General features: G+C 40.7%; 2 protein-coding genes across 3 annotated transcripts in view; both read left to right on the top strand.

The window, feature by feature from the left end:
* LOC112185668 (DExH-box ATP-dependent RNA helicase DExH17) overlaps positions 1 to 23,349 on the top strand; it is a 34,855-nt gene extending 11,506 nt beyond the window's left edge. Inside the window, exons 27-28 of the mRNA XM_024323942.2 lie at positions 20,381 to 20,755; positions 22,857 to 23,349. Of these exons, the coding sequence (XP_024179710.1) occupies positions 20,381 to 20,755; positions 22,857 to 23,098 (617 nt within the window). The 3' untranslated portion in view covers positions 23,099 to 23,349. The remainder of the gene's footprint in view (positions 1 to 20,380; positions 20,756 to 22,856) is intronic.
* Positions 17,096 to 18,599, top strand: LOC112185669 (jacalin-related lectin 3). 2 transcript variants are annotated; one of them, XM_024323945.2, is made up of 4 exons: positions 17,096 to 17,293; positions 17,367 to 17,699; positions 17,800 to 18,117; positions 18,289 to 18,599. In XM_024323945.2, the coding sequence occupies exons 1-4, from the start codon at positions 17,291 to 17,293 to the stop codon at positions 18,508 to 18,510; spliced, it is 876 nt and encodes a 291-aa protein (XP_024179713.2). In that variant the 5' UTR covers positions 17,096 to 17,290; the 3' UTR covers positions 18,511 to 18,599. The 2 variants fall into 2 exon arrangements, with proteins under 2 accessions (XP_024179713.2, XP_024179714.1); XM_024323946.2 differs by having other exon boundaries at positions 17,097 to 17,293; positions 17,397 to 17,699.
* Positions 23,350 to 24,116: the final 767 nt, after the last annotated feature.

The following is a 24,116-nucleotide window of genomic DNA, read 5'->3' as shown; positions in this document are numbered from 1 at the left end:
AAGACGAATGTCATCGCATTGCATCAATATGCAATGCCGTGCCGCGTACACGTATAGAAACGAAAGGAACTACTCTTTTTTCATACATATCCAATAATTTTTTTGAATCAAAGTTGAGTTCGGACCTTCCATGATGAGATACATAGGCATCACAGCAGAAGTTGTTAGTCATCTTGGTGAGGCATGTTGGTCCAAGGATGAATCTTCATAGCATTTGTAGTTTTCTTTTCTATGATGAAATTCAAAACTAAAGATAGATGTTCATAGATCTTTGACATAATGATATGTGAATTGATGAAGTATAGCAGTACTTAAATTCAAATATTCAATGAAATCTACAGACAATTGGAAGACCACATAGAAGCAAGTTTATTTCAGTTTCTATTTAAAAAATGTCTCTTTTAACAATCCATTTCTATAGGAAGCTCGATCAAATGAGTTCCTCTGAACAATGTCATCTTGGTTTATATGAAGTGTACTATTTCAGTATTTCTGCTGTAAACATGTAGTCCACTGACCACTATGTTGCATCGGCACTTGCTACATCTCTCTGACAGCGTTCCATCACCTATATGAAACTGAAGTCATGTGTGCGCTTCCATTTTATAAAGATATCACAGACAAGTTTATGAACGAGACAGAGAACCAAAAATCTGAATATCTTTCGGTTCTGAATTCCGGTAAGCTTTCTAATCTCTCTAATTCTGCATTTCTGCTTCTGCATACTGACCTGACCTCCAAGCATGCTTTCCTGAACAAGTTTAAGACGTGGGAAACCTGCTACTTCTGCAAGAGCTTACTCATTTTGTTGATATATGTCCCATATTATCCAAACTAGGCGTGGTGGAAGACTCTGATGATGTGTAGGACGTCTTCCTCTATTATCCAATCAGTTCCTCTTCCTGTGGTACTTATGAAAGCTCCTATCTTAGGGTTCTGAGTTGGAAGACTTTGATATAGATATATATATATATATATATATAAATTAAATAGAGGATTAGGCGATATTAGTTCCTCTGCGATAGCCGATTTGGGGTGACTGGCACCCACCCACAATCTCGAAAGAAAGGGGGTCATCGCAACCGAGAACCCACCGCCCATCTCTCTATTTTATGTTATTAATAAAAGAAAAGAAATTACAAGAAGAGAGGGGGACATGAAACAAAACCTCTTTGAGAACAAAATGAAGTAAATTACTCAAAGTGAGCAATAAGCAATAGTTACAAACTAATGGAAAGAAGGGCATGCAGTAACCATGCAAATATATGTGACCACGCAGCAACCACATATATGGAACACACCTATAGTTCATCAGCAACCATGCAGCAGAAATCACCATAACCCAAACCCACCTTTTCATGAAGTTTATCAAGCACCACAAAATTAGCTAATACGGAAATTCGGTAAACCTTGCAGATTGTGAACAAAGGCAGCCGAAACACAAGGAGGGCAAGAGTCCCACCAATAATGTCCCTCATGATCCACCCCATAGTTATCTAAGCAGTCAGCCACTTGATTCCCTTCTCGATAAATATGTGAAAAACGTATCTGCATAGAGGAGAGAATGGTACAACAATTGACCCAATCAACAGATAGACGCCAAGGGACTGAGCAATTATTAGTGGCAAGAAAGTGAATTGCTACCTCTGAATCACACTCAATCCAGAGAGAATTCCATCCTTTTCCTGATGCTATTGTAACTGCATGAATAATGGCTTGAAGCTCTGCTTCTAGGGCAGTAGCAATACCTATGGAACCAGCAAAACAACCCATAAAATTGCCTAAGTGATCACGAAAAATACCTTCATAGCCTGCAAGCCCTAGCGTCCCACGAGCAGCACCATCAGTATTAACCTTTAATTGAAAAGCACAAGGAGCAAGCCAATTTACTTCATGAATTTGATGTGTTCTTGAGGCTCTACCACTGATTCTAAGAGCACTAAAAATACAAAGCTCATCCACTGAGTTACGCATAATTCCAAAACCCCAAGAGTCAACCTCTCGAATTTGCAGCTTGATAGAGTGAATCAAATAATCAACCGTTAAGCGACGCTCATCAAAACGAATAGAATTTCTAGCATTCCAAAGAGAGTAGAAGCCAGCTCCCATCATTCCCCACCAAAGCAATTGCAATTGAGTACCAAAACCATGTTGTAGTGGGTAAGAGAAGAAAGCGGATATATCCAAGAAAAGAGTAGTGACTTTAAACCAAGATAAAATTGCGGACCAGACCTTCATAGAGAAAGAGCACTAAAAAAAAAGGTGGTGGGCTGTCTCAACTGATGCATGACAGAGGGAGCACATAGAAGCAAAAGAAAAGCCTATCTGAAGCAAGAGATCATTTGTTAAAAGCTTACCATGAAGAAATTTCCATAAAGTAACAGAGTTTCGAGGGAGAAAACACTGACACCAAACCCATCTATCCCAAGGAACAATTGCTTGTTTACTCCTCTTCAACTCATAGGCTATAGATAAAGATAACTTCCCATCAGAAGAATCCAACCACACTAGCCTATCCTCTATGTTTGAATAAGGAAGTCTAATAGCTGAATTTTTTTACCAAAGTGTAGCAAGATCATCATATAAATGAGTAGAGCAATACCAAGAGCCATCTTTGATGAAATCAGAAACCTTGACACATAATAACTTGCCAAGTTGATGGTCAATACCCAATTTGTCAACAACTGAACCATTAAGCCAATTACCATGCCAAAAATCAATTGAACGACCATTGCCCACTAACCATTTAGAGCTATAGAAAATATCCATAAACAAGGGTCGCATGCCAGGCCAAATAGATGATTTTTTATAGTAAGGACATTGCTGACCTGAATGTTGAAGAAACCGAGCAAAAAAAAAAGCAGCCACTGGTGTAAACTTAGTTAAGAAATCCCAAAATTTTTTTAGGAGGAAAGCTTTATTAAGAGCCATAATATTACGAACTCTAATACCACCCTCCTTCAACAGAGCACAACACTTTTTCCAAGACACCGGATGATAGGCTCTAGAAGACACATTGCCGGTCCAAATAAAATTCCTCATCCAATTTCGAACTTGTTGCAATACAGTCCTTGGCCAAACATAAATTGTGAAACTATGGGAAAGCATACTAACCACCACAGAATTGACCATAGTTACCCGTCCTGCCATGGAGAGAGAATGCCCTCTCCATTGAGACATAACATTACGAATTCGATCAGCTAAGACTTGGAAATAAATTCGCTTTGGTCGGCCAACAAAAATTGGCACGCCAAGGTACATGAAGGGCAATTTACCCACTGGAACACCCAACCAAGAATATATTAGAGTACGACAATGAACAGCTGACTTGCCCAAATAAACATGAGACTTGGTTTTGTTCACCAACTGGCCTGAGTTGAGGCCTTACTCCTCAAAGAAAGCCATAAGATTTAGTAGGCTTCTTTGATATAATTATAGCTTTATATAAACTCATATCAGATGAAACTTTACCGCCAGAAGTGAGGGCTTTAGAGTGATGGAAAAGCAAATCTCACCGCTTGGATGGAATTGAAGAATAATGCTTATTTTTGAAGGAATTGAAGTCAGGAATCTCCATCTCCAATTCCATCGATTTTTCTCGCGTAGAAATTGCAAATTTCATAGAGTGTTTATCCAAACAGAGGACTTTGAGTTGTGGAATTGTGAAATACCAATTTTTCTTTAAATTCCCCCGTTTTTTCCCTTATCCAGACACACTCTTAAAGTATTTGAGACGAAGCTGTTTGCGCTATTAGACCTAATGGAGCTGGCTTGCTCTAGCGTCGTGGCATTTAGAAAGGGAGGTTGGTTTGGAATGGGAATGTCACTTTCTTTGTTGGCTGTTAGCATTAGAAATACTTCAGCCATAGATGGTCTCAAGGCAACTGAGGCCTGTGTGCACAGAAGTCCAATTTGAAGAACATTTGATACCTCTTTTGCTGGCAACTCATGATCTCTCAAGCAAGGATCAACCACGTCGGCCAACTCGTTTGATCTGTAGTGTTTCCAAACCTGAAACCCAAACGTAAGATGGTCTAATAAGCTCTTGTTTCTTATATCCCAAAATATAAAACAACAGTCTCATTTGCTATGTCCAAGAGTTGCACAACTTACTTTGTGTAGCAGTGAATCAAAGTCAGTGTCCGCCTGTTTGAAGGTGCTATTCTTCATACCAGACACAATCTCGAGAACTAGCACTCTGAAGCTATAAACGTATGCTTTCTCTATAATTAGTTGCCCTTGAACAAGATACTCTGGGGCCATATAACCTCTGCATAGCCATTTATAATTAGCAACATTATTTATATGGGACTAAAAGATTTTAAGAATCCATCTAAGGTGGTTGAAGAAAGAAGAAATGCACTAATTTTACAAGGCAGTAATTAGTAATTACACTAACAAAAAAGTGCATAATTGCTGCTAATTTTAATCTAGTAAACGATGTAGCTGATGAGTTCGAGACCATAAATTAGAACTTATAGTGTTCCAGCAATATGCCGGTGCTAAGATGAGACTTGTCGGAAGCAAAACACCGGGCAAGGCCAAAGTCTGCAATCTTAATTTGGGCTAAGATTCTCATCCAGAAGAACATTACTGCTTTTTATGTCCCTGTGGATTATTATTACTTCAGAGCCTTCATGAAGATATGCAATCCCTTCAGCTGTTCCGACAATAATATCAAACCGCTGCTTCCAGTTAAGAAACTGATCATTGTTCTTATCTGCATAGTTTAAAAAACCTAGATTAAAAATCTTTGTCACTGTCATCCCTCCAATCCTAGTTTAAAAATGTTCTCAACCAGTATCTTGATTCTTACATGATCAAAATGCTACAGGTTTGAGAAAGATCTAAACCTTTTTTATTCATGAAAAGAGAAGACTATTACCAAAAAGGAATTGATCGAGGCTCCTGTTAGGCACATAGTCATACACCAGCAGGCTCTCAGGGCCTTCAATGCTATAACTCAAAAGCTTCACTAGGTGTTTGTATAAGCTAGCAAATTTGATGAACCAGACATTGTATAGAACCTAAGTATATATTCATATATGATTTAGTTTTGAATTCAAATGTCAAGTATAAGTTAAGGACTTAAGAAAAACATTTTGGTCCAACTTATCACATCTGTTAGAATTTGAAATTCGTAAATATAGTTATGAGTTTATCTGATTTTTTGAAAAAGCAGTTAGGAGGAATTGCCAGTTTCTTGATGGAAGAAATTGACAATACAATGCTTTATATATTAGATATTTTGGTCCCTTCTGATGCACGATTCATCCTCATCAATTAGTCCCATCACTAAGAGAATGCTAAAGGTGAAATCAGGAGAAGACTAAGATGGAAAACTCAACTGTGTCAAGTAAGTTTGTTCTATCTGTTTTCTTGCCGGTGTTTATGTATTCTGCAGATACAGGATTGATATAGCGACTTCAACCCCAAGCCTAAATGCAGAATCTGATGATGCACGGTGATTTCATTTATATATTGCTTTACTTATTATACATATTATACAATATGCATACATAGGATATACATGATGTTTCAATCCTAAATGCTAATTATGATCACTGCTGCTCTGCTGCATATATTTACAAGCTAGCTTACCAAATAAGATAAGGTCGAGGCTTCTGTTTGCTAGGAATTCGCAGATAAGGAAGCAGCTGATGTTGGTGAAGCAACAGCCAAGGAAGCGAACCAATTTCTTATGTTGAGCTTTGCTAATGATATGAATTTCATTGTACACCTCTTGAGTTTGGGTTTTTCCGGTTATGAAAAAACGTTTTATAGCAATTTCTCTACCATCATGTAAAGTGCCCTGCTCGGATGCACAATAGGTTAACAACTGTCAAGTAGATTCAAGGAATTAAATATTAATGTCCACTGGCCTTGATGCCCTTGACGAGCATGTCGTCCACGTAGACCTCTATTATTTTTCTGAGGTGCTCAGCGAACATGGCATTCATCAGCCACTGGTATGTTACTCCAGCATTCTTCAATCCGAAAGGCATGACATTTTAACAGTATAGGCATTTGTCGGTTGTGAAGGTGGTGCATTCCTGGTCGCCGGGATGCATCTTGATTTGATTATATCCGGAGAAGGTGTCCATCATGCTGAACAGCTCATGCCCGGTCGTTGCGTCGACCAGTTGATCAATGCAGGGCAGCGAGAAGCTATCTTTGGGGCATGCCTTGTTGAGGCCTTTGAAGTCTACACACATCCGCCACTTGCTGTTGGGCTTCTTGACCATGACCAAGTTAGAGATCCATTGGGGGTAATTGACTTGGCGGATGAACCCAATGCTCTGTAGCTTTGTTACTTCTTCCCTTATTGCACAATATTTTTCCTCGTCAAAGGCCCTTCTCTTCTGCTTGACTGGATAGAAATATGGTTTGATGCTCAACTTGTGGGTGATAATCTCAGGGGAGATGCCTAGCATGTCGGCATAAAACCATGCAAAAACGGCGGCGTTATCCAGCAGAAATTGTGTGAGTTCTGCTGCAATCTCTAGGGCTAGTTGAGCGCCGATACAGACTGTCTGCTCAGGGTACTCATCAGAGATGCTGACAACTCGTAAGGACGTCTCTGGATTAACAGGCTCCTTCTTCACGTATTTTTCCTCGCTGTCTCTGGGGTTTTCAATTGTCTCTGTCAGCGGTACATGATTTCCCACTGTTAAGATTTCACGACGGCACGCTGACCGTGCCACAATTGTTGAGTAGCATTTTCGGGCTAGTTGTTGGCTTCCTTTCACACAGCCCGTGCCGTTGCGTGTAAGGAACTTCATGAGTAGCATGTATCAGGTGATGATGCACTTTAGCTTGTTGAGAGCCGGTCGACCGATGATGGCATTGTATGAACTGAAGCAGTCGACAATAATAAACTCTGTATGAATCTCCGCTGTGCATGGGCTAGCACCGATAGCTAGGCGCATGTGGTCAGACCCTAGTGGTTATGTAACGTCGCCGGAGAAGTTGAGCAGGGGCTTGTGGTCCTGGAGTAGTTTCCTATTCTGTTGGAGTTTGTTGTAGCAGCCATTAAAGATTACATTGAAGGCGGATCAGCTGTCAATGAGGACTCTTCCCACAGACCACTTATCGAGAATGGCGTCGATCAATAATGGGTCGTCGTGGGGGAGACACACTCCACGCTCTTCTTCCTCCGAGAATGTGATGGGTTCCCACCCATATTTTGGTTGTTTAGCAGGCCTTTCGTAGCGGATGTTGCAAACTTCTTTGGGGTGGTTAGAGCGTGCATAGCGCTTCTTTTCCATGTGAGACATGCCGGTGATAGGAGCCCCGTCGTCGATGGTGTTGATGCAGCTCATGGTTTCGATGTTGGCGACCACTGGTGGTGGCTGGTGCTCTTTGAATTGTTCCAACTTGCCGTCACAGTATAAAGTCTCCACCGCCGTTTTTAGAGCGTTGCAATTGTTGGTGTTGTGACCGCTGTCCTCGTGGTACTTGCACCACTTGTCGGTGTTTCTTGGCTTGCCCACTTTTGGGTACTTCCTTGGTGGTGGTGGCGGGATTTGGTCTTTGCACTGGTCATATATCTCTTCATATGAGGCCGTAAGGACCTTGAACACTGCATACCGCTAGGAGAACTCCGTGTGTTTGTTACGGTTATCCCTATGGGACGAGCGGTTTCCCTTGTGGTAGTGTTGATCTTTTTGCCGCTTGCTCTGATAGTTGCCCTGTTGCCATTCCCTCTTTTTGTCAGTGGGCGGTGCGGCAGTGGTTTTGTTAGCTGTTTCTTGTTGACTGGAGGAAGGTTGAGTAGACTTCATTGGCGTTGGTGGAGGTGGTGGTGTTTCTCTATATGTAATGAATTCCGCCTGGGCGTGGAGGACGGCCTGGTTCATGAGGTGGTAATATGCGTCATTTGGGTGGTTGTAGTTGAGATGGTACAGGAATGGTCATGTTGGTACTCTAAAAATCACAAGGCAAATAAATATGTCGTCGCAACATATTTTAGCATAAACACACAATTTGTATAAAATTCTGTAAGATTATAGAATTTTATACCCGTCTCTCAATTTTAACCCGCCAAGCAAACGCACCCTAGATGTGGACCCAAGCCACATCCATGCATTTTTGGGGCTTGCAGAAGTGGGTGTGGTCTGGAAGGTTACGGAAACACACTACGCTCGTCTATTGATTTAGCATCGTCGGTGGTCTCGATCTTGGGCTCGAGATCCAAGCCCGGTAATTTAAATCAATAGCGAATTGGTGAATGTAGAATTTGGGTCAACCTTTTTTCCTCAAAACCCAAAGCCCAAAGAAAAGCCCAAACCCAAAAGAAATAGGATAGCCCAGCTTTCACCATCTTTCTTCTATCTTCTTTTCCTTTTCCCCGCAGCTCCTAATATACCAGTCGACCCAAAGATCCAGGAGAAACATCGATCTTCCCTATTAGTTGGCAAGAAGGAAATTTCTCGACTGGTGGATGGACATCTCCTTCCCCCTTAAACGATGAGCTCACACCTCCCAAGCCTCCCTGTTAACCTCGTTCTAGGTTTCATGCCACTGCAGCTGTCTCTGCTGCAACCTCCACTCACGGCTACAATGATCTTCTCCTTGTCCCAAAACTCCATTTCTCAAGTAAGCTCTGATTTCCCAGACTTTAAGGCAGAAATCCTGTATGAGCTAAAAGAGAAGCATTTTACCCAGAAAACCAAAGGCCCTGAGCCACCATAACACCCCTCCAATTGAGCCTATAAACGGAGAGATTTGGAACTGAAATGATCATCAAGCAATAACCCAGAAAGCTTAGCAACATCCAAAAGTCTCCAACTCTTCAAGCTTCCAAACCTTTAAGCACATAACCCAGCTCTTAGCCATTGTCCTCCCAAAAACCCCCTTCAAACTCATCTTCCAGAAACCTAAATTCAAAAATCCCCAAATTCTCTCACCGCAGTGTGTTTCTAGCTCCCACACCGTCCTCACGCTGTCAAGCCTCATTCAATATCTGAATCACGCACAAGATTCTCTCATTAACATCAAGTTATTGAGTTAATTTTGGCCTAGTCTTGCTTAATTCAAAAGAACCCTCACAGGTCCTTTCAGGAGTCCTTGCTTAAAGGTTGCCAATGCCATAGTTTTATCAAGGTCGCGGCACCGAGATGTCGCTGCTCTCCACCTGGTAACGAAAGTTTCATATGTACCCTGCTTGACGTTGAATAACTGCCTTGTCTTGTGATGTCCGGCGGCTAACAGGATAAATCTTGACAAGAAAGCGTTTGATAGGGCATGAAATGAGTCGATTGATCCTGGCGGACACTCAAAGAACCAGCTCATCGCCTCACTATCTAACATCTCGCTGAACAAGTGGCAGAGGGTGGCGTCGTCGAATCCCTTATTATTGGTGACCTTCTTGAAGGTGTCCATGGGGACGAAGAGATCGGTCAGGCCACTGTATTGTGGCATCTTTGGTGTTTTTGCATGTATTGGCCTGAAGGCATGTAAGATCCAGGCGGTGAATGTCCACTATGCCAAAAAAGCTATCAGACGACACGCATCAGACGACAGAAGGGTGATTTTCTGTCGTCTGATTTTTTCAGACGACAGATATACTAAATGTGTTGTCTGAATACATAGAAAAACCATACTTGTTTCATTTTTAAAATATGGTTAGATTCATACGACAGTTAAATGTCGTTTGAAAATATTGAAATTTTCTATATTGAACCCTAGCAGAAATTTTCAAATTCCCTCCAACAAGTTTTAGTATTTTTTCCCTTTCAAATGCTCAAACCCTATAACTGACTAGTCAATGGGGTGTTATTCAAACAACACAATTTCTTAATTGTGTTGTCTGAACAAGGTGAGCTTGACTGTTTTTGTTTCAAAGTCTCCTTTGGCATAACACTCGTTCACCATTTCCCATCTGTGCTCACTCGCTCTCCCTCTCTCTTTTTCACCTTCAGTGACATAATCCCCTTTAATCCTTATTACCAATTTCTCTTAGTCCTTGTTCAAATCTGATCACAATTAATGGAGCCAACGTCGTCCTTCTCCTTGCTTTCCATCTTCAAGAAGAAGACCACCCAAATCGATCTCTACCGCCATCTCCTAAATACTCTCTCTCTCTCTCTCTCTCTCTCTCTCTCTCTCTCTCTCTCTCTCTCTCTCTCAAACCCTGTTTCTATCTTAACCTAAATTTCCTGATTCTCTCTCTCTCTTCCTTACCTGTGCCTCAAACCCATATCTCATCTCTCAAAGGATTAATTGTAATTGGAAGGACCAAAGGATGTAGAAAGGGGATCTCGCTCCGTTCCTAGCATCTGTCAATCCCGACTGTCAGTTCGGTCTCTCCGGCTCCAACGATGGTGAGCTTCGTCTCCGGAAGATGGAAGCCATCACCGAATCTTAGGTTTCTTCTTCAATCCAAGAGAAACCCAAAGGAGGAGAAATTATGCAGTTCCGCGGCTCTCCTGGTACTGCCAAACCCAAAGATAACGAGGCTGCTTGAGACAGAGACGAGCTCAGTTGCTGGAAGCATGTGGACGTGGCCAAGGTACTGAATAATTGAATCAATGCTTGATTCGATTTGATGTGAGGCTGTAATTTTGTGATATAGTTTACACATATTTGTTAAATTGTACTTGGTTTGCTCTATGGTGTGTTTTCAGGTTTGGTGTTTGATGTTCTTCATTTAATTTTTTTCCATTGTTTCTTGCTTTCAAGTCAAACTAATCTTCTTTGTTCTAGGTGATTAAAGATTTTTTATTTTCATTTATTTTGTGCTGCTATATCTTTGTCTGGTTTCAGATTCAATGTTCTATGAATTTTTGGTTGTGAACTTAGATGGTGATTTCTGATTATTTCTACATCTCTAGTTTCCCACATGTTTTTTTTTTTTTTTCCAAACTAGTAAGGGTAAGTAATTGCTCGGTAAAGTTTGCTCTGTTTCCTTCTGACACTTTGGTGTTAGAAATTGGGTGTTTTTGATTCTACGATGCCTATCAAATGTATTGTATTAATCCTCTATTTTCTTTTGTACTTGGCACTGATGTGAAATGTTTTGGGATTAGTTTTGGATATTATACTTGTTAGAATTATATTAACAAGCTTATTGCAATTTTAGATGGGTTATGTTCAAAAAGGAGTTTGCAGCAGCTATGTGAGATTTATGAAGGATGGAACCAAGTGGTTGGTGAAGAACACTGAAATCCTTCTTTGTATGCAGCTATCTCAAGTAAGTTCAAATTTCCTATCTTTTCAAGTAAGTTCGTTCTATTTCAATCTTTCCAAGAGTTCGGGTGTGATTTGTTGTAAATTTGGTATAGGTGGCTGGATTTGTAAAATACAATATGGGTGTTAGCAATTGCTATTTTATTTGTTGTAGCAATTGATTGGCTGTATTAGCTGCTGAAATCTAAGGCTTGAGGTAGGGAAAGCAAACTTTTCTCTATAGCTTTGATTATGATTTGGTATGTAATTGGTATGATTGTGTTGGAATGTTTTTCTCTCCAATTTTTAAGTGCAATTTGACAAGCAGAGAGTCACACCACAGATTGTAGATGGTTTAGTTTAGTCACTACCTGGGATATGAAAAGCCAAATGGGGTATTAATGCTTCATGCATCCTCTTTGTATTCCCTTGTTTACTCTCCAATGTAGTAGCTATTCTTTTGGCTTTTAAGCTAGTTCTTTTTGTTGTGTCTCTCTTGTTTACTCTCACAACAAACCAACTTTAAAATCAAAACTTCATATTGTGGTAAAAACAGTTTTGCTGAATTTTCTGAGAAAGTTGCTGATCTGTTAACTTTGAGCTTTGTGTTGCCCTACTTACTGATCTCCAAATGTAGTGAAATTTTGATATATTTCTGTTCTACTAGTTAAAAAATTATCTGAAAAGTTTCACCTTATTTCGATGTAGAATGAATCTTCAGTGATTTTTCTTTTGAGTCTGGTCTGCTTTGGCAAAGTTCCATAATTTTTAGTGTACCCTCTAATTTTCTGCTAAGATTTGAACTTCTATTTGAATCATTTAACCTGTGGTCTTTGTATATATTGAATTAGACATTCCAATAGTTGTTTCAAAATTGATTTCTTGTCAATTGGTTGTCAAATGTATTTTTGGTGGATTTTCTATTTTGATTTTGCTACTGCTATATTTTTCTGAAACCTGACAGTTCAGTCTATTTGTATCCATCATTTCCCTTACTTCTCGAACTATGATTAGTTTGAAATTTAAGTATGTCGTACTTAAATGTGTCATATTTCATTCTGGAAAATTTCAACTTCATTGTTGCACAAATGAATTTTTCGTAAATCCTCAAAGCCAAACTGTTCCTGCCTAAATGTTACACTTTAAGTTGTGTCAAATTTGGTCTTTTTCTGAATTTCTTTTGCACGAGATCACTGGGGGAATGAAGCCTATGAATGCTGGGACAAGCAAAGCTAAGGTGAGTCTAGTAATGGAGCCTTTTCCAAAATTGATGATGAACTGTTTGATTTATTGTCTCTGAAAAACTGTGCAGCCAGAAATGGATAGTTTCATTGTCATATATCCCAAACGGTTTGTTTTGATTCTCTTCCTTTGGTTGAATTTTGTTGCAGAAAGAGTTGAAGCACCTGAAGGTTTTGGGGTTGGTAGTGATTTACATAATGATGCTTGTATTGAATCTGTAAGAGTACACGAAGAAGAACTTAGGCCTCTGAGATCGATTGTGTGGACTGTGGAGGTCGCTATGATCAATATTGTTGCTCTAATCTACTGGAGATTCGAAGTTACTATGATCAATATTGTTGCTCCAATCTACCGGAGATTCGAAGTTACTATGATCAATATTGCTTGATGATTTCCTTGGTTTACTCGACACAAAGGTAAATCACTCTTATCCCTTCTTACACGGGGTTATATAAATGGTAAGAAATTTTGTTTGATTTTCTAGATAAACTATCAGTTGCAGCACTGAAATGATATATATTTGAAATGTATGAAGTAATTAGTAGGTGTTTAGAAAAGAAGAAATGTATGTCAGGCTATCTAGTTAGTTACATGGAGTCTTCATTGTTACCACCTTCTTGTCTGTTTGGTTGTCAAGGAAAAAGGAGATAAAATATAAGAATGTAGATAAATGAAGATACTAGATATTAGAGTAAACAATCTAACTTGGCTAAACTTAAACAAGTTATGCTCTGTGGAGTTGGAAACAGACTTGAACTTTGCACTTTAGCTACATGAGTTCTTACTTATCTTTATCCATAGTGCTTCTACTCCTTGTTTTTCTCATACCCTTCATTTTCTTCCTTTTGATGAAGCAAAATGCTAGAGGAAAGTGGTTGCCTCCTGGTCCTAGGAGGCCACCTACACCATCTTTATGATGAATTAACCCATTCTGTTCTTCAATGTCTTTCTAGGTAATATGGGCCAATCATGTTCTTGCAATTAGGCTCGAAGCCTACTTTAGTAGTCTCCTCAGCCAAAATGGCAAGAGAGGTTTTGAAAACTTATGACCTATTTTTTTTCAGGCAGACCAGCCTTGTATGTTGCAAAGAAGATTGGCTATGGATGTGTCAATCTATCGTTTGCTCCTTATGGTGAGTATTGGAGGGAGGTAAGGAAGTTTGTGATCTTGGAACTACTTGGTCCAAAGAGGGTCCAAATGTTTCAATTTGTGAGAGATGAAGAGGTTGGAGTTATGATCGACTCAATAGCTCATAAGTGTTATGGTATTGTCAATCTCAGTGAAGTGACAGTTATCTTGGCCAACAATGTTTTGTGTCGCTGCGCTTTTGGTAACAAGTATGATGGGGAAGGTGAAATTGGCATGGGCAGAAGTCATTAGTTGCTTAAAGAGTCGGTGGTCCTTTTGGGAGGACTCTATGTATCAGATTTTCTACTATGGATCAGCTAGATAAACAAGTTCAATGGTCTTGAACAAAGAGTAGACACGTGATTTAAGAACTTGGACAATCTCTATAACAAAGTGATAGAGGAACACTTTGATCCTAAAAGGCATAAAACAGAGAATGAAGATCTCATTGATGTTCTGTTCGAGTTCAGAAGGATTAATTCAAGTTAAGCAATACTCCTCAAAATTGAACAAATCAAGGGTGTCATCACTGTACGTTCTATTTCGCCTCTTTCTACATGCACCTCAACATGTTTTCTTTTGTCTATTTACTTTTTATATTTCTTTAACATACATGTTCACTTGCCAGAAGATGTAGCATGTTATGTAGCTAGCTAGACTGTCAAACTAGAGTTTTAGACCCTTAATTCTAGTCTAGCTAAACTTCTATCAACATAACATATTAGACATCTGAAACAATTTACAACTTCATAAATGAAATATCGATATTTATACAGTGCAATTAGTAATTAAAAAAGGTGAAATCTTTTTGCAGGACATGTTTTTAGCAGCAACTGATACCAGCTCAGCCGTACTGGTATGGACAATGACTGAGCTTATGCAGTTATGCAGAACCATCTGGTGTTGAAAAAGCACAAAATGAGGTGAGAAGGGTGGTAATCGAATCTCTATAGTTATAATGTAAACAAGTATCAATCCTTGTTCTGAGCATGAGGCAGCTGCAATGTGATATGTGATTTTGTCCTAAGTTTTTCTCTTGAAATATGTCATCTTTGCTAAATTTCTGTGTTTGTGTTGTTGGCAAATTGCAGGAATTATATGGAACAATGGCTGTCTTCTCTTCAAAACTTTGATGCCTCAATTAGTTGATATCTCTGGAGGATTATCCGCTTGAAGAATTAGAGCTGTTACATAATTGGCTAAATCAAAGCTTCTGCTACTTAGTCGCTCTAGATTAGTATAATTGTTCTAGATAGTAGTTTTTTGCCTTATGAGTTTATTGAGATGATGCTCATTAGGTTTATGTATGATACAATTATGGATGTATTTGCTAGCTGTAATGACAAATTGAAGAATATATGTCATTTGTGTAGTTTCCAGATTACATTATGATAGGAAAATCTATTGTTATTTTCTCACTCAAACAACAGAAAATTGTGGCCTTACAATGAAAACAAAGACAAAAATATATAAACTTTCGTTGACTCAAAACAAAAACAACAACATATAATTGTATCTTGAACGTACGTATAACAACAAATAACTGCCTTCTGTTAGTAGTTTAACTAACAGTTAACTGTTAGTTATTTACCCACTCAAACAACATAAAATTGTGGCCTTACAATAAAAATAAAGACAAAAATATATAAACTTTCATTGACTCAAAACAAAAACAACAACATATAAAATTGTATCTTAAATGAATGTACAACAACAAATAATTGTCTTGTGTTGGTAGTTTAAATAACAGTTAACTGTTATTAGAATATAAAACAAACAACAGTAAACTGTTATTGTAAGTCATTACAAACAACAGATAATTGTCGTATGAATTCATCTAACATATGTCTTGGGTTTAATCAGACAACAGACGACTTGAAAACCTTCTGTCATCTGAAAAATCAGACGACAGAGGAAATCTGTCTTTTGATACCCTTAAGAGACGGCACCGTACTAGACAACATAATTTTTTGATACCCTTAAGAGACGGCACCGTACTAGACAACATAATTTTTTTTTATCAGACGATAGATCTCATCTGTCGTCTAATATCTTTTGTGGCATAGTGGGCCCTGGTCTTGACGCAAACAATGGATTTTGGGTTGGCGCTGGGGCGCCTGCCTTTGCCTGGATTAGCCTTTGTTCCAGTTGCTACACTCTTTCTAAAATTAGGGCTGTTGCATTGTCGGCGGGTCCTGCCTGGAGGTTCCGCTGTGCCAGCTCCCACCTGAGGACATGTGGATTTCTCTTGGTTCTGGCCCTGGTAGCGGAGCGTTTGGTGAGCGGTTTCGACTCCGATTCTTGCTCTATCAGTCGTGGTGGAGGTGGACCCATTCCCAACATCTCTGGTGGGTTCAGCAGTATCTGCATCTGCAGGGTTGGTGCCTGTACCAATCTTCCTGTGTTGGGTCGACTATGCCTGGTGCTCTACGATTGCTCGCTTTGCGCCTAGTCAGCGTTTGCTTCCAACGTCCTCTTTAGTTCGTCGAACATGGACATCAGCGTGGCCACATGTTTCTGGGCCTCGACCTTCTCCCTGCGCTCATGTTCGCGCTCTCTGTTTGCTTTGTGGAGATCCGCCAATGCCAGCTCATACATAGCGGCGAGGTCCTGGCCCGGAGGTCGGTGACTGCTGCCTGGCTGAGCCTCCATCGTAACCTCAGTTTGTAAGATTTGGGGTTCCACGCTGGGATTGATCGGTGTGGTGAATAGTGCACGATTGACGTTAGTCGTTGCGTTAACGTTAGCCGCTGGGTTGGTAGGTTAGGGGTTGACGGATTGGTTAGCTTGCTCTTCAGCATTTCCCCCACTATCGTTAGTCATGGTGATTGTTGTGACGGGATGACATTTTGTTCAAAGGTTCCCACAAACGGCGCCAATGTTAATGTCTAAGAATTCAGCGATAGCTGAATCTCAGTTAATGCTGGTCCGGTAGGCGGATCGCTACTTATAATACTCTTGTCGATTTCGCTACCTGTCAAATGAAATACAAAGGGCGTCAAAGGGAGATCGCGGTGGGTGGTCTTCTCTTCTCCGATGCCTAAGTTAATCAATGTATTTATGTTGACAGGATAACAGTAGGTAAGTAGTAAATGCATAATTAATGAGGAGAGATCAGAGAACTTTTTATAGGTGGGGAAGAGGCTGACCTCTTCCATGTTTTCGATGTGGGACTGATATGCTTCAGTTCTCAGCTTCTGATGCTATCTTGGTGCGGTGCGTCAGAGGTGATTCGGGGGTGAGCCGAGGTTTGGGCGATAGCCTGTCTGGCGGTGCTTCCGTAGGTCACATCATTGATAGTCGTTAGTACCGCTAGCGGTAGTGTGAGCGTGGCTCATTATAGCTAATTAAGCTGGACAAATGCCTATGTAAGTACAACATCGTATCTAATGAGTTTTTGATACGATTATTCATATTCTATAAAGCAGAAGATGCGGAAGAAAATTTGTAACCTATGAGACTTTTATTAGTAGTGGGATGTGGATATATAATTTGATTCTTTTATTCTTCTTTTTTGGTCTAAATATTCCAAACTTAGAACTGGTTCCACTTGCTCAGAATATATTGCTTAGCCTCAATTCTACGCACAAGTACAGTTTGAATGCTAGCTCAAATATTAGCTTCAATTATCCATCCTCCGATAATATCCTTGTCAAATTTAAGTTCATTCATGTACGTACGTACAGCAGCTTGATCTCACTCGCCTTCTGTTCTCCTTTGCTCAACGCTATTAACTACCTCCTACGTACAATGGTAATTACTTGTTTTGATTCATGATTTTGTATACGCTAATCAATCCGTGTAATTTAATTTATTAATTAGCTAGAGTGGAATATGCATGTTAACTTTGCGACAGAATCCTGAGGAATCCAAGAAAACCGTCGTTTCAGTCGGACCGTTTGGATCACCGACGTCGCGAGGAAGACCCTTTAATGATGGAATACACTCAGCAGTGAAAGGTTTGGCGATAGAATATTTGGAAGGGCACACAATTGTTAACGTCCGGTTTGAATATGACGACGACGGAATCTCAGTTTGGTCAGACAAGCATGGTGAAGTAAAGATCCCTCTGGATCTCTTGTCAGGGCTCTCCGAAGTGCTCTCCGACAACAACAAAGTGATCAGAAGAGAAACAGTAAACAAAGTCAGAAGCGAAACAGTACGTACTTAGCCCACACACTCGCATATCAATTAATTTACCGATTTCTAAACAGTAATTAATTGACTAAGCGGTAGAATTTAATTACTGATCCCTGCAGATTAGATTCAATTATCCGGACGAATATTTAACTGCAGTTCATGGACGGTATTGTGACAACTTGTTGGGTGCCGTGCGCGTCGTCAACTCACTTACTTTTAAGACCAATAGAAATACTTACGGACCCTTTGGTTGGACGTCTCAAAATGAAAAACTGATCAACTTAGTCCCTTGTTTCTCAATTCATATGCCTGGAAGTGAGATTGTTGGCTTTCATGGCAGATCAAGCAGGAATAAGTGGTTGGGTGGTATTTATTCAATAGGAGCCTATGTAAAGCCTTATCATCAACAAATTGAATACCCTCCGTCAAAAGCTCTGGTAATATTTTGTTGATCAAAATGTTCTAATAATTTTTGGATTCTTGGATTCTTGGTGTGAGTCAAAATATTCTTCATTCTCCGTTATTATTATTATTATTATTTGACAAGAATCATATGTTCTAATATATAGTACTAATTATAGCATTTCGTATATATGGTGAACGTGCAGATGCTTTATCCATCAGAACCTCCACGTCTACCTGAATTTCATTCTCAAACCAAGCTCAATAAAGATGACAGACCTCAAAACCATAAACATTATACAGTTTCAAATATTCAAGTTAGCAGAAATGAGGGAGATCACAACGGAGCTTTCCATTTGGGCGACATATATGCAAACTGTTATATAGCCAAACAAGAGTCGTCCTCAATCGGTTACGCCTTGAGATGACACCTTCTAGCAGCTAGAGAGACTCTCCCTTGGTGCATCCTGGCAAACAACAAGATGATCCAAGTTATTAAATTCTACTCTTTTCAACCAAAAAAAAAAATGGAAAATATGGTGTCCCTTAATGCAGACCCTATATATATAAAAGTTCTACAAGAATAAACAATACAATGAAACTCTTGATGTAAACCCTTGAGGAGTAGTGAGAGTTCTCTATTGAGAACTATTTATCTCCTTAGTATTGTAATCTTTTTCAAGATTAATAAAGTTATCATATTTTGATAAAAGAAAAAATAATGCAATGAAATTGTCGGAGAACAAACAATTTTTTTTTTATTATAGATATTTAAACATAGATAAAAATAAACAAAAACTAATCTTGGAAGAATAATTGTGGTAGCTGTTATAATGATTTTAATAGTGTAAAATTAAGCTAATACAAAAATTTAAATTTAATCATAACCTATAATGAGATTAGAAGATAGAGCTCAGGTTGCATTATCGTTACCTAGTTTAGTCTGACTTGGATTGTCTCCATTGCAGCCCCTATAGCGCAACAGTTCTCTTATCAAATCCCCAAAAGCTGACTGTTAAAGCTGATCTTATATTTGAAGAAGGAAAGGAACTTGGCTGACTAGCCCTGGTCAGGAGGGGCTGACCACAGCCACTAACAATCTGACAGCTGTCTTTTTTTTTTTTTTTTGCCCCTTCCCTTTCGGTTCTCCTTCTTCAGTTCTTCCTCTTCCTCTTCCCTGTGCTGCTCTGCTCCAATTTTCAAATGCCGAAACTACCCTCCACCACCAGCACCACCCCACCCACCCAACCCAACACCAGTCCCACCACCTCAACAACCACACCCACCACTCGCCGCCGCCACCTCAAACCCCACAGACTCCGCTTCAACCGCCTCCGCCTCCTCCGCGGAGCCCAAGCTCCAAGACCACGTGGACCTCCACAGCCTCCACCGCCATGCCGCCGCCGTCCACGTGGGATTTCTGGGACCCTTTTGTGCCGGCTTCGTCTCGGTCAGTGACCGAGGAGGAATGGGAGACTACGACCACCGCGTCGGAGGCGGTGGTTAAGACTATCACCGTGGCGTCGCCTTCGGTTGTTAGTGGGTTTTCGAAGGACAGTGAGGAAGAGGAAGAGGAAGAACTGAAGAAGGAGAACCGAAAGGGAAAGGGGCAAAAAAAAAAAAAAGAAGACAGCTGTTAGATTGTTAGTGGCTGTGGTCAGCCCCTCCTGACCAGGGCTGGTCAGCCCCTCCTGACCAGGGCTGGTCAGCCAAGTTCTTTCCTTTGAAAAATACAGTAGAGTCCCTGCTTGATATTTCTAGTTTCCTTCACTTTACAAGTTACTATTGACTGGTATAATCGTGAGGTATAAACTTATAATATATAATTTGTCACTTTATCCATGCAGTTGGTATTGATCTAAACCAGGAGCTTATCTTAATGAAGAAAAGCAATTTAAGTGTGAATAACAAACGAGGAAAAAAAAGCACCCTATCTTCCTCTACCTGAGGAAGTATGTATCATAGAAGATGATACTTATGAAGGCCCAAGTGAAGTGCTTCCAAACTCGACGAAATCCAAAAGGGTAGATGGTCCCATTTGGGTATCTCTTTCACTGATATTCCATTTTCATTTCTGCTTACTAAGGTTGTTCTTTCTTGGTCTGAAATCTGAATAACTGATTTCTCTTACTTGATTATTTGGGTCTTTCATATCAGGCCCAGTTTGAAGCTTCTATATAAAGACTCTGAAGAAGGTATAGCTTAATTGAGTATCGATAATACTATAATGTTATCACTTTTTTTTTTTTTTTTTTGCAATCCAATGTCTGTAAAAACTTGTACCTGAATTTTTTGAAGATGAGGTTGCCGACAAAGTTCATGAAGATGAGTTTGCTGCCAAAGTTCAAACTGATGACAAAGTTGTGACACAACAAACAGTATTTGACCACATACGTGAAAAGGCAAAGAACTTCCCTATCTTGGTGTCCTCACATAGTGTGCTTCCTCCATCATCAGAGCCCTTGGAATTAGCAAGGAAACGTGCTCGTGAGAAGAAGCTTGGACCGGAAAGTGGAGTAGAGATTCTAGAAGAATTAGAATGGAATAAAGTTCCAAGGCGAACTGTGGTCAATCCATTTTCAGAACTTAAAGAAGCAGTACAACATCTTTCTAGTATCAAAAATCATCCAAATCCCAGAAGCTCAGCTGCCCTGAACGTCATGGATGGCAGAGGTGAAATCTTTTAACTGTGTTGGTGCCAATTTCGGCATCAACGAGTCAACGGAACAACGGAGGTTCCGTTGAAATCCAAGTGTAAAGTGGTGGGGTTGGTTTCTTCAAGTGGGCCTATCTTTTCCTTCGATTAGTTTTGCTACGTGAGTAGCCCTGGTCGTCCACTTGTGACTGAAGGTATGCCCTGGTAGTCCTGTGCCTAGCCTTGGTCGTTCACCACTAGTGACTGAAGGTATGGCCTCGGGCTTCCTTCACCTGATCCTGGGCCTCCAAGCTACCTTGTTTGGTGAAACTGATAGTCTCGTCTCGAACTTCCTTCACCTGGTGTTGGGCTTCGTCCACCTAATGTTGGGCTTCCAAGCTCCTTTCTTGGGTGGAATTGATGGCTTCACGTCGGGCTTCCTCCACCTCGTTTTGGGCTTCCAAGCTCTTTGTTGGGTGAAGCTAATAGTCTCGTCTCGGACTTCCTTCACTTGATGTTGGGCTTCCTCCACCTGGTGTTGGGCTTCCAAGCTCCTTTCTTGGGTGGAACTGATGGCCTCACGTCGGGGTTCCTCCACCTTGTGTTGGGCTTCCAACCTCCTTGTTGGGTGAAGCTGATAGTCTCGTCTCGGACTTTCTTCACATAATGTTGGGCTTCCTCCACCTGGTGTTGGGCTTCCAAGCTCATTTCTTGGGTGGAACTGATGTCCTCACGTCGGGCTTCCTCCACCTCGTGTTGGGCTTCCAAGCTCCTTGTTGGGTGAAGCTGATAGTCTCATCTCGGACTTCCTTCACCTGATGTTGCGCTTCCAAGCTCCTTTCTTGGGTATAACTGATGGCCTCACGTCGGGCTTCCTCCACCTCGTGTTGGGCTTCCAAGCTCCTTGTTGGGTGAAGCTGATAGTCTCATCTCGGACTTCCTTCACCTGGTGTTGGGCTTCCAAGCTCCTTGTTGGGTGCAGCTGATAGTCTTGTCTCGGACTTCCTTCACATAATGTTGGGCTTCCTCCACCTGGTGTTGGGCTTCCAAGCTCCTTTCTTGGGTGGAACTGATGGCCTCACGTCGGGCTTCCTCCACCTCGTGTTGGGCTTCCAAGCTCCTTGTTGGGTGAAACTGATAGTCTCATCTCGGACTTCCTTTACCTAGTGTTGGGCTTCCAAGCTCCTTTCTTAGGTGGAACTGATGGCCTCACGTCAGGCTTCCTCCACCTCGAGTTGGCGGAGCTCTATGGAAAGGACTATGCATTTTGGCATAGCTTTCGGAGAGAAGAGAAGTTGAAGTCCCTCTTTCTACTTGTGAAGGATTGATATTTATAGGAGAATGAGTAGTTGAGATGTTGAGGGAAGGCATGGGTTCTTCCCGAAAATCAGGGTGTCAGCCCCATGATTTTTGCTTCCTGACACTCCATCTGACAGAGTTGGTGACAGATGTCACAACTATGTGGTCTCTTCCTCTCACGTTACTTTTGGACCATGCCCTCCGACCATACCTATCATCAGAGTATGACACCTGGCCTAATAGGTAAGAGTTGGCCCTTGATTTCCGCTAACTATGTCTCCTTTGCAATCACTTTGTCTAAGAGTGATCCTGGTAGTCGAGGTCTTAGCCTTGGAGGTCGTGGCTTCTAAGCTTAGGGGCCGAACTCTTGGTCTTGGGGGTTGAGGCTTTGGATTATGCCTCTCTAGTAGTGAGGTCATGATATGTTTTTGCCTTGCCATCCAAGATGGTGAGTCAATTACATGGTGACCGTCCAAGACTTAAGAGGTGGAGATCCAAGGTTGAAGACTTGGAGTATCAAAGTGAGGCATCTCACTAGTCATGATTATTTCCATCTTAGAGTTATCTTTTCTATCTTAATGAAATGTTTAAGTGCGTTGAAAGGTCAGAGTCCTACGTGGACTCTTTGACATTTCAACGCGTACCACGTGGAATGGCTTGAAAAGTCAAAAGTATTTGTCGAACCAAATTATGACATCAACAAACTGTCAAAAACAGAGACACACAGACACATGTTATATAAGTCACTCTTTGGTTCTTAGTTATTTGGAGTAGTTAATCATTATTTTCTTTCCAACTGAAGCTGGGCCTCATACTGACCCTATGTCAAACCTCTAACAGGAGAAACAATATTGGAGCACATGCGCACAAAAGTTAAGAATTTTCCGGTGATCAATAAACCAAATGTGGTGGAGGCTGAGTCTTTAATCCAGACAAAACAACGCCTATATAAGACTGAACCAGAGTTTAGCATGGATATTACTGCCGTGCTGAAAGGAACAAAACCAGATGGGTTATCAGAGATACTGAATGTGATAGGAGGTTGCTTTCCGGAAGCTCCTGCAATCCTTATGGAATATTGAATGCTTCTCCTGGATGTTTAAGCAATGGAGCCAATCTCTCATCAAGTAACATGCCATCTTTCGATATCTCCATGTTCAAGAATCCGAAGCGACCTGCAGATCCAGCAAGCACTATGGAGAATACTAGGAAGAAACATCAACACTCTCCAATTGTACCACCAAGGCACTGCTCGTTGACAGCAGTTGGAAAATCCAGAGAAGTAGAAACATTTCTTGGGTTTGAGAGTGTCTTTTCCTTTCTCTGATGTCTCCTGAATTGTTGGCGTGAGTCACTCTCCATAATTGTAGGAATTGTAGTATAATTAAGATTGTATAGTTAAGGAGAATATTATGTAGTTAAGGGGAAGAATATCACGGTGTAATTAGTTTCCTATTAGGAATGTGTATACTTTGTATATGTACTCCATCTTTGGAGAAGATCAATACATCAGAAATTCCCAAACTTTCCCTTTGTCTTTGTTCTGTTTGACTTGAATAACCCGAAAATGCAAGGATATCTGCCACTTATCACAGTCATGAATCCCAGCCTTGATTTCTAACAGTAGGTTGAATTTTACCAAGGTTGTTAAGTGCAGCCTGATGCTGTTTCCAGTTGTAAACTTCATGTAGGGTAAATGGATGGATGCTTATTAGGTTATTACTTATTGTCTAGTCGTCTAGTTACCACTTTCCTATAGCCTATAGGTAAAAGGAATGTAGCAAGATAGTGTAAACAAACATCCCACTCTATTGTTCTTATGAAACTGAACTTTAACTTGCGCTAGTATTGGACACATACAATTGAATCTAGAGCGTCGTTTGTGTCAAACATAGGACACTAGAATGAGGAGCCAATGGCCAGAACTAAGGTGGCATTGCTACCAAATAACGAAGTCGATATACACGTGGCCGGTGGCCACCACGTGTCTCACCCCTGAGCAGGTGTTAAACGAAGAACTACTTTAGCTAGAATTCCCGGCTGCATGTTGCTTTATCTCCTTCTTCTCCCTCAGCTTTCTGCCACCTCTGGCTCCTCTTC

This window comes from Rosa chinensis, chromosome 2 (genome assembly GCF_002994745.2).
Source record: "Rosa chinensis cultivar Old Blush chromosome 2, RchiOBHm-V2, whole genome shotgun sequence".
In the NCBI taxonomy this organism is placed as follows: Eukaryota; Viridiplantae; Streptophyta; class Magnoliopsida; order Rosales; family Rosaceae; genus Rosa; species Rosa chinensis.
This window is presented reverse-complemented; position numbering and strand designations above follow the sequence as displayed.

What these genes read in the sequence shown, in the direction of transcription:
- LOC112185669 (XM_024323945.2), top strand. An exon ending in ACAAAGTCAGAAGCGAAACA is followed by an intron (nt 17,700 to 17,799) that starts GTACGTACTTAG and finishes TGATCCCTGCAG; the next exon opens with ATTAGATTCAATTATCCGGA. An exon ending in ACCCTCCGTCAAAAGCTCTG is followed by an intron (nt 18,118 to 18,288) that starts GTAATATTTTGT and finishes GTGAACGTGCAG; the next exon opens with ATGCTTTATCCATCAGAACC.